Source organism: Corvus cornix, chromosome 2 (genome assembly GCF_000738735.6).
Source record: "Corvus cornix cornix isolate S_Up_H32 chromosome 2, ASM73873v5, whole genome shotgun sequence".
NCBI lineage: Eukaryota > Metazoa > Chordata > Aves > Passeriformes > Corvidae > Corvus > Corvus cornix.
Genome location: NC_046333.1, coordinates 45047851 through 45058498, shown reverse-complemented (window position 1 = coordinate 45058498; position 10648 = coordinate 45047851). Strand labels below are relative to the sequence as shown.

General features: G+C 42.7%; 1 protein-coding gene across 4 annotated transcripts in view; it reads left to right on the top strand.

Annotated features, from left to right (window-relative positions):
* Nucleotides 1-313: 313 nt before the first annotated feature.
* The window catches only part of CREB5 (cAMP responsive element binding protein 5), a 258114-nt gene continuing 247779 nt past the window's right edge, over nucleotides 314-10648 (top strand). Inside the window, exons 1-2 of one of the 4 annotated variants that reach the window (XM_039549389.1) lie at nucleotides 345-410; nucleotides 1382-1468. In XM_039549389.1, the coding sequence (XP_039405323.1) occupies nucleotides 1466-1468 (3 nt within the window). In that variant the 5' untranslated portion in view covers nucleotides 345-410; nucleotides 1382-1465. Of the gene's footprint in view, nucleotides 411-1375; nucleotides 1469-10648 lie in introns of those variants that run through there. The other 3 variants (XM_039549391.1, XM_039549390.1, XR_002045390.3) reach the window with 3 other exon arrangements.

The window sequence follows — 10648 nt, the reverse complement described above, 5'->3', positions numbered from 1 at the left end:
GGCCTCCCCTGCGGCTACGGCTCAGCAGAGGCTCCGCGCCTGCCGGAGCTCGGCACGGCCGGGGACCGGTTTCCCCCGACTCTCCCCGTCTCTCCAGCGCCCGGGCATCGGTGCCGGAGCCCAGAGCCACCACTGCCCGGGCACTGGGGGCGGGACGCCGTTTCCAGGCTGACTCACGCCCGCTCCGCCCCGCACCCCACGGGGGCGGGACCGCCCGAGGCCGCGCCCCCGCCCCGCGCTCCCGGCCCCCCGTCCGGCACGGACCGCAATGATTTAGAAGTTCAGGAATCCCACGTGACGTCACGGAGGGTGATGTAATGCTTCTCTAAATAGAACGTATTGTAACCGTCCCTCAGTCCAACGTGGTTCCTCCGGCCGCGCTGCCGGTCCCGTCCCCGCCGCGCCGGGCGGTAAGTTCCTAAAAATACGGGGCTGTCCCGGGAAGGCGCCCGGCGCGGCGCGCGGCGCGCCCCGCAGTGCACCCCGCACGGAGCCGAGCGCAGCAGGGCAGCAGCGCCGGGTGCGCGGCTGGGGAAGGGGCAGCCTGCAGCTGCAGGGGCTCTTCCCTCCGCCACCGCATCTGCTCCGGAGGCGGCAGCGCCGGTCCCCGCCGCGCCGCTGCCGGGCGCGGGGATCCCGCCGCTCCCGCGTCCCGCCGTGCTCGGGGAAAGGGGGGCGTGAGCGACCCCGCGTCCCGCGGAGGGTCGGGCAGGGCAGAGCGGCGGGGGGCGGGAGCGCACGGTCGCCGAGACGCGGGGAAGCCGGGTTCCCCGCCCGCACTTCAGCGAGTTTGGAAGTCTGCGCGCTGCTTCCCGGGATGGGATGGGATGAGATGGGGCGGCTGCCGCGGAGCGCAGGCAGCACCCCGCTGGTGCTGCCCCGAGCGGAGCGGGCGGGTGGGGGCAGCTCCCGGCGGAGGCACCGCGGCGTCCCCGAGCCCACGGCGGGCTGTACGGCTCCAGCCTCCGTGTGCCCCGAGCACCCGGCGGTGACAGCTCGGCGGCGCGTTGCCCCGCCGTCCCCTCTCCCCGTCGCCCCCAAAACTTCTGGATAAGTTTCGCGGCGGCGGCTGTGCTTCCCAGCGAGCCGGGACCAGCCGGCGGTGGCCGCGGAGCGGTGCGCGGGGTGGTGCGCGGCCGCGTTCCCCGTGAGACACCCGGGTGCCGGGCTGCTGCCGGCCCTTACGTCATGCTGCGGGCCGGTGCGGGGCTGATGCTCCGCTTCTGATGCCCTCGGGTGCGGGGGGGGCGAGTGTTGACACGGTCCCCTCTCTGCAGCCCTCCTTTCCCTTTACAGCCCCTCTACTCCTCTCATCACCTCCCTCCCCAGCTCCGTGTCCCCCCGCCACTGTCCTCTCTTACAGGGGTCTCTCTCTCCCCAGCGAAGTTTTCAGGACGATAAGAGCTGCAGGAGTGTAAGGGGAATACTTGCTAAACTCTGCCTCCTCTATTATTTATATCCGAGCATGGTGAGTGATCCTTCATCTCCAGGGCTCAATATAAGCTTCAGAATTGGAAAGAGAGAGGTTGTTTCAGAGATGGGGATAGGAATAAAGGAAAATGACATGTCCATATGTTGTTTGGTTTTTCTTTTTCTTTTTTTTTAAATCCAGACCAGTATGAGAAGTGACTTAAGCAGCAATATTAGAAGATTTCCATATATTATCAGTAAGAAACAGTGCTTAGCTAGATGAAATTGAAGCTTGAACAGAAGCATAACAAGTGCTGTGAAGCATCTTACTTGGGCTTTTTTTAAGACTGCAGTTTGTAGAGAAAGATTCACCCGCTGGTGTGCACCAGACTTTCCTTGTCTGGCCATTTGGACAAGCAGCAGTGCGTCAAGGAACAGTGGTTTAGGAAAACTTTCTTGTAAGATACTCTCATGCAGAGATAATCCAGAAACTGGACTGAAAGAAAATTGAGTGGTGGAAAGTGAGAGCCAAATGCAAAAACTTAGGGTAATTTGTGGGAATTTTGATGAAGGAGGTATGCTCCCATAAGGGTACGGTTTATTTTCAGTATGTAAGTGTACAGTGGTGAAAGTCCCCGCTCAGTGTTTTGTAACTTTCATGTGGCAAATGAGGTTGTTGGTATCAAAAGCTGGAAATTCTTAATAAAATGGCTAAACTCCTTATTTGTGACTCCTTAATCCTAAAGGGAGCCGTACAGGTCGCAAAGCACTAGGGAAAAGTGTGATTAATGATCAGTGATTAGTGATAAGTGATTAGTGGTTTTATTCAAACTGTTACCTCTGACCAGAAGCACACATCAGAGGATTAACAGGCTCTTTAGATAAATGCTCATTAGTGGAAGGGGGAAAGCAAAGATAATAGGCATGCACACAGGGACAACTTTCTAGGAAAATCATTCCTGTCTCTGGCATAATAAGCTCTATTAGCAGAAAGGCTCTTTAATTTAAAAGTTGCTTTTATCTTGTAAATCAAAGATAGATGTAGAAGTTTGCTGCGCTATTATAGCCTAAATTTTCCCATATCCACTAGATGTGGATTATCTCGGTAGTGATATTTTATTAAAAAAAAACCACACCACAATTGAATCTGTAAGAAACTGAACATTCCCAAGGGCTAAAGCCCTGCATCCCGAGGCATCTGCTCCCAAAGCCTGCTGGCAGCTAACTAGATGGCGCAGTCCTGTTCTGTGCGAATACACACTCCTGGGTTATGAACTTAGCAAGTAGCAGCTTGCTAGGTGTCCTTCAACACTTATAACAAAGTTGATTCTGTGCTGGGTTGGAGGCTAGACAGTGCTATGAGTTTGTAGTCACATTTTCCACTTCAGTTAATCTAGGGAGTTAAAGGCTACTGGAAAAATTAGCCTCATTTACTGAAAGAGATGGTGAGAGAAAGAAGAAGAGAATGAGAGAGGGGCAAATAGCTACAGCCTGGGACATAACTCTTGATTGCACTCTTTTGTACTGCTTAAATGAAGTACAGTTCTGATGGCCTTAATTAATGAAGCCTGAAAGCTCTTGGGAGTTTTTTCCCCAGCTATCACTGGCAAAGTGAGTAGGTTTTTTTTTATAAGTAACTAAAAAGAAGGAACAGTTGGTGTGGTGGTTGAACAAAACAACTTGGACCTGACTGTGCTCTACAGATTATGGTAAGGAGCCTGTTTTTATGATAACTAACCAGGGATTTTTCATTAGTCTTTATTATACATGGATTGGGAAGAACTGGTATCTACTGCTGTTGATGGACGTGGGGGTTTCTTTTGTTCCCTTAGCTTGCATGGGATTCATGTTTGGTTTCAACTGTGGAGATCATCAAAGTTTCAAAACTTTAAAAGAAACGCTTGAGTGAAACAGGAAATAGAAATAATGAACTTATGGCATGAAAAAGAAATAGCTGTAGTCTCCTATTGTTACATCTTTAATTGGAGACTCTTCGGAATAGTCAGGCTAATGCTTAAAATCAAACAGTTTTGTAATAACATATAAAAAAGGCAATAAGCGCTGTCTGCCAGTCTTGAATATTGGATGGCACTTTTCCAGGATTTAAAATTGCAATATTTTTAAAAGTTTACACATTTAGAACAAGCGGAAACCTTTTCCCCCTTCCAAAACACCCATTTATAGTTCAGCTTCAGTTTATCACACTCCACTTCTGCTAATTTAACCCAGGGAAGGTAAAGGGAAAGAAACCATGTATATACATTTAAAGAAAAGATAGAAGCGAGATTGTACATGTAATTTTATTTATATCACCACTTAGCAGAATGACTTACACAGATAAAGAGTAATAGGTGCTTTTTAAATTTGATATTCACTTCCTCATGCTGAGAATCTAAAATGTGGTGCAATCACATTTATCCTGTTCACTGCTGAGGAATCTTCTGTAAAAGATTGTTGTTGTGAGAGCTGGAGTTCACTCTGGAGTTGATAAGAGAGAGGTAATCTCCTAGTGCCTTCAGAAGGCAGCTTTTACATACTAAACCTTTCAACTCTGTGTGGGCAGAATCTCTCTGAGCTCAGTAAGTCTTGCAGGATGATTTGAAACTGGGTTATTAACTTGTCTCCTTGTGGCCCTCTCTAAAAACCTGTTTCTGTGCCCCTAATCAGGGTATGAGGATTTTAAATATTGGAAGAGTTCTTGCAAGGTTGTTGTTGCTTTTAAAACAATTTCTTTAATCAAGGACTTTTCCTCTACTCTTTGTCATCCCGTGTCTCCTATTTCTGCCATTAGTTAACTTCTGGATTTCCTAAAACCTGTTGCTTTGAGGGTTTATACCTATGTTTATGTATTATTAGCTGTCTGTCAAGCTTAATTTTAATTCCAGTGGCCGTCTTTCGTATAAACTCTTTATTACGAGGAAACTATTTCGGGACAAGATTTTTCAATAAAAGAAGAGCAAAACTGTTTTTACTTAAAACATTTTAAAAATTATTATTAAGAACCATGTGATTTATTATTGGAACAAATGGGATTTTTTTCTTAAGGCCCATGAACACTGATTTTTCTTGTAACTCATTACAGGAATACTCTACTCAGTAGATGCAGTTGCTGGAAAAACAGATGTATAAAGCAACAAGTCTTTTGAGTTCTGCTTCACAGGTCTAGGTGATTCTATTGCTTTGATTCTGTTTTAGTTATCTCATACTGATCAAATTAATAGGCAGACATATATAACTAAGCCAGCCTATTTGGCTTAATCTTTCATGTGTAAACTCTCATTGATACAAATACATAAGAGTCCTAGTGGAAATATTTAAAATGCTTTGAGATTCTGTCAGTTATAAGTACTAACTCCAGGGCCGATCAGACAGCTTGGTAGGTCACTCTGCAGTATCCCAAAACAATTTCTGTTGATTTGCCCTCTCTCCATGCTGCAAGCTATTCAACCCCTGATCCCTGCCCCACCCCCCCCCGCCCCCCGCCCCATTTCTCGGTAAATTATCTCAGCAAATTATAATGCTCCAGAGCTTTTAGGGCTCTAGCCTTAAAAGAAAAAAAAATAAGCTTTTAGGGGTTTTGCATTTCTCTGCCTAGAGAAATGATCAAAGTTGATCACAAATTTAAAGCAACAGTTTGGAATAAAAACTATGAAAACATATTTTTTCCTCTTAGCAAAAGTCTTATTACTATGCTAATTTACAATTCTGAAGGTGTAGTATTCTCTGACACAGACAAAACACTCATCTCAGACAATATGTTATCATGCTGTATTTTAACTCTATCCACGTTATAGCAGTAAGTACAGGAATTAGCTTTTGTAGACTTGACATGTAAAAACAAAATCCTGTATGGAAATACTTTTTTCTTTTGGCTACACATACAATCAAATAAATTATTTAAATACTCTCAGGTATACATAACAAGCACAACATAACATACATAAAAGAATTGTTTTGGATATGATGAAAGGACTTGTTGAAGCAGATAAGCTCTTGTGTCTTTTTACATCCGTGGAGCTCTTGTGTTGGTTTGTGCACTGGTTGCTTTGCTCCTATTATGGCTCAGGTTCATAGGGCAACCCTGAAACTCTAAAATAATACTTGATCTACTATTTTTCTCTAAGCTGTTATTTTAGTCTGTAATTAAAATTACCGAGAGTCAGCATTTCTTTAGCAGCCATTGCATGGGAAATGCAGGTGTTATTTGCCCTTAGAGAGTTAAGAAAGGGTTGGTTGCACTGGTTTGTAGGTTTTTAGGTTGTGATATCAAATGCTATTTTATAAACACAAAGAGATTTTCCAAGGATTTTGCTGAAGGCTGTAGGATTTTCAAAGTAAAACATTGAAAGCTTACAACAATTTCCTTAGCTTAAAAGATGTTTTGCTTTTGGTTCTTGTTTCCGTCTTACACTTTTTTGAGAATTTGTTCAAGAAGTCGGTCCCACACACAACTTCAAAATAAATACCTTGAAACACTGTCACCAGCAGGGTTTGTGTAGGTGTGTGGTTTTAATAATCTCTGCCTTTGAGACAGCTCATGTCACTGTCATGCCACCCTGACACGTAAGGTGATTTGAAGGCGTGGGGTGCAGCCCTGCTTGGCCAGAAGGCTCCACTTCGTGGGTGATAAAAACAGCAACATCTTTAGAAGAAGCCAGAAGGAATGAGATTTGAATTTAACTGGGAAAAAATACTGCAAATCCTCTCTTACCTTTGCCAGTTGATTCTGCTTTTCTTCAGCTCTGAATGTTTTCATTGCTCTTACTAGGGTACTGAGACCTCTGCTAGCTCAGGAATTGGGCATGGTTTGATCTCACCTGCCGCCTTCTATCCCACATAAACTCTACAAATAGTTTCTACTGCCTTTTTAACCTTTCCAGTGTTTTCTCAAGCAGCTTGCTTTTCTCTCATCTCAACTTCTTTCCTTCCTAAGGGCCTTTGGGTGCCACCACTCAGTGAACATTTCAATGCAGTTGAAATGTCTGGTCCCAATCACAGTAGTACATTTGTGTGTTTGAAAGTTTTCTGTCCAGGGATGTACTGCATTTAAACTAGTCATCCTTAAATACACTGCCTCAAGTTAATACATAGATAAAAATTAATTTGGCCAATCTTTTCTCATTTAGAGGAAGCTGCCTCTGCTCCTGTTTACTTTGTGGGCTTGTGCCTTTAGCTACTCTCTCATTTCATGTAAGGCAGTGCTGTTCCTTGCCACCTTTTTCTGAGCTGTTTGCAACTACCCAGAAACTAATCTGTCTTCTCTGGGAAATGAACCTGGACCAGGGGCTCCTGATTTAACATCTGATTTTTTTTTTTTTTCTCCTAATCTAATGTAAGGAATGCTGGTTAATATGCTCAACACTGGGGGCTCTGTAGCACAATAAACAGGATCTGAGACTGGATTTAGGATGCGTTGTATGGAGCAGCTATAACACCAAGCAATAAATTGAGATGTTACTGTATTGTACTTCCTCTCTCTTTTTTTCCTTTTCTGTCCCTTAAATCTTTCAGTTCTGGAGTGCTGAAAATACTACCTGTAGAGTAGTTTTCTGCCTAAGTAAATGCTCCAAGATATGGATGATGATATTAGTAGGTCACTTGATCATGCACTGATGCTGCAAATTCTGATGCCAGTAATTCAGTCATGGGTGAACTAGTTTGCAATCATTCCCACTCCAAATATACCTCTCACTTAACTTTTCAAAAAACTTTTATTCAACAACAATGCTCTGTTACTAGGTGCAGAGCTTTAAATTATGAATGGCCTCAAGTTGCACCAGAAGAGATTTAGCTTGCATATTAGGAAAAATTTCTTCACCAAAAGGGTTGTCAAGCATTGGAACAGGGTGCCCAGGGAAATGGTTGAGTCACCATCCCTGGAGGTAATTACAAGATGTAGCAGCTGGGGACATGGTTTTGTAGTGGATTTGGCAGTGTTGGGTTAATGGCTCAACTTGGTGATCTTAAGGGACTTTTCTAACTTAAATGGCTCCATGATTCTGTAATAGTACATCATACCTCCATAGGTACTACTCTGAATTAAATTTAGGCAACTGGTTTGGATAAATTTGCTTTTGGTTCTGGTCAAGTCAGTGAATGAGTTTGTCATGATATTTTTTAGGTGCGCAGCAGGAACTCCAAAGGTGACCTGAGTGAGTGATGGCAAAGAGCCTGGAATTGTGCTTGTCCAGAAACAGCACTGTCTGTGTTAGAAATTTGGGCTTGCCAGTTTCTCACTCATAGGAAAGTTCTTTTCTAGGGATGGTTGTAAAATACAACCTGAAAAAACTAAAAAGGGAGCAATGGAGTAGAAACAGATCATCATTTGCTTTGTTCAGGAATATATTTTCCTACCTATTGTTTAACTTAATTACTGAATGAATGCTTTAGGAAGAAGAAATTTTGGTTAAGGACTTGTGATAATTTCAATCACCACATCAACTTCATTTTCTGTGACTTAATAAAAAAGCTCCTTTTGCTGGTGATGATTGGAGCAGGGGGGATGGCATTTGCATATTTTTCTTAAAGGTTGAAAAGATCAGGATCAACATCCGTAGAGACTTCCATAATTTTCTAGAGTGCACAAAATGAGAGATTCTGTAGTTAAAAACAAGTTAAGGAATTTTCCTTCTTTTCTTACTTCCATATCCTTAAGTGTAGCACTTCAAAGTTGTTTTCTATCTGTTATTAAATAGGGCTAGTGTATATTTCTTTTACTGGATGTGCGACAGAAAAGTATTTTAAAAAGGCAGTGGGGGAAAAAAAATGAGCTATGTAAAACTTAAACCACTTTCTACAATTCCTGTACAGCTCTTTCATTCTTCAACACTAATAAAGCAGTACACGGATGCAAGCAAGAAAATGGGTTAAATTTGAGTAATTAATGGTTTATCACAAAAAATGAGAGAAAGCAGTAATTTAACTATTTTGATGAGAATCTTTAAAAGACAAGCTTCTGTAAATAATTTGCTATGAAAGTGGAAAGGATCAAAAGAGCCATGGGTTTTATGCCTGGGTAAGTAGAATTACGTTCTTGTGGATTTAAAAAATATCATAGTAGAGCCTAATTCTCCACTCACCCTGATACAAATCTGGAGCAACTCTATTGAAATCTGTAGAGTTACCAACTGCAATAATACTCATTGAGAAGAAAATTAGATTCACGGGGTCTATTCTGAACATAGCCTATCAGTTGTGCGCTGTGCAAATCCCATTATTAAAGCAATAGCCTTACATGTCACGTTAAGGACGGCTGTTTCCCCAAGATGAACATGTTTGTAGCTCTCCTCATCTTGTGGCTACTTTTTAAGGGGGCAGGGGGATATAGAGAATACTTATTTTCTGCTCAATTAATATTCCTTCCGTGCACTCTCCTTCCTCTCATGCGCTTTATGTGTGGGTGCGCAGTCTGCACTCTCCATCATCTATCTGTCTGTGTCTCTTTGCCTGTGACAGTCACCACTCTGGCCTCAGGCTTGCACAACATAGATGAAAAGCCCACCAAGGTTTTCAGTTAAACATGGCAGGATATAATTCTGCCCCTAAATATGATGTGCATTCTCACCCTTAAGAACGCCGTTGTGACTTGGAAGTAATACCTTTGACTTCAGTTATGTTTTATATGTGGAGGTTTTGGGTTTTCTATTAGTATTTGAAAAAAAAAAAAAAAAGCTATAGAGGGGGAAAGAAGTGAGGAGGCAGCGTGGCCCGGCAGTTTTAATAAATTGCAGTATTTGTTTGCAGCACTGGAAAGCAACACACAGGCCACTCTGGCATCTTGCACAGCTCCCAAGCTGTCCCGAGAGTGGGAACAAAGTCTTTGAGAAATGGGGGAAAAATATCATCACTGCCTGAGCTACTCTGATTCTATTTTTCAAACAGCAATCAACAGGGAATTTTGAATAAGGAAAAACATTGTAAAGAGTGATAAATTGACATTGTCCCATGTACAACCTGCACTTTGCCCAGCCCTAATCACGTACACTTACTTGCTTCCAATTTTCTTAATTTGGCCCAGCATATGTGGGCTCTGTTACTTTTGAAATTGGTATAAATTAATTGACTTCTCTGAAACTGTGTGGAATGAGGGTATGGCCCATGGTTGATTATTAATGGCACACAACAGGCAACTTCTATGTATAATCTTTTGTGGGAGGACATAACAAATATTTTTAGGCCCTACAGACACTCTGATGTGCAAAGACTCTGGATCCTTAACAATCCAGAGGTTAATTTATAAAAAAAATGAAACAAACCCACAACTATTATTTCATTGCCAAACCTTTTTAAAAAGCACTATTTATGTAGGCCCTATATAAGCACACATTGTTTTATGTTCCTTCTGCTGGCTTTGCGTTTGACTAAACCATTATTCTCGGAGCGCTGCTGTGCTGAGATCATCAGTGATGATGGTGTGAAAACAAACAAGTTTTAGCATGAGAAGTCGCTATATAATTTGACAGGGAGGTTGTCAGCACCAAAACATCTACATTCATTTCATCTCTGGTCAAAGCAAAATAAAAATCAGATGGCTAATGGGAAAAAATACATTCTTAGGAGGAAGAGAAGGGGATTGGATCTAATTCTGCAAGGTGCTGTGTCAACCAAAAGTAGGACCAATCTCAATTCCCAATGAGGCCAGTGGTTGTTGAGGGCACTCAGGGACGAGTGGCATTGGGTCCCTTTTCTCCCAAGTTTAGTAAACTGCTGAGATGAAATTTAATTCTTCATTAATTCAAAGTGCTAGCAAGTTCTTGGGAGTAAAGCTCTCTTTGTTAAAGATCAAGATATGCTTCAGCTCTTCAACAGAGAGCTAAAAAGTATGTGCTCTAATTCTATAGCCTTCTAAGAGTCCTTCAACATGAAGAGTTCTGCATATACCTTAATGGTACAAAAATCCTGCTTTGGAGAAAAACATTTTGGGCCTCTGTTACAATACAGAAAATAGGGAATTTCATTCTTTTGAAAGTGACCTTTAATGTTATCAAGAATGATTTTGTATTCCCTAGTGTTAAGTTAAAAGGCTTTGTATGCTTTGATGCTAATGAATGCAGCTATGGGTAGTCAAATAGGTGCTGTGAAAAGTAAGCTATCAGCTATGTGAATGCCCCCCAACATTTTTCCTTTGTTGCTCAGCGAAAAATTATAGTGGGATGTTTTTAACAGAAATAGTTAAAGTCAATGGATGCCAGATGAGTCAACCAACTTAATAATACCCTAAAATTTAGGAGTTCCAGAT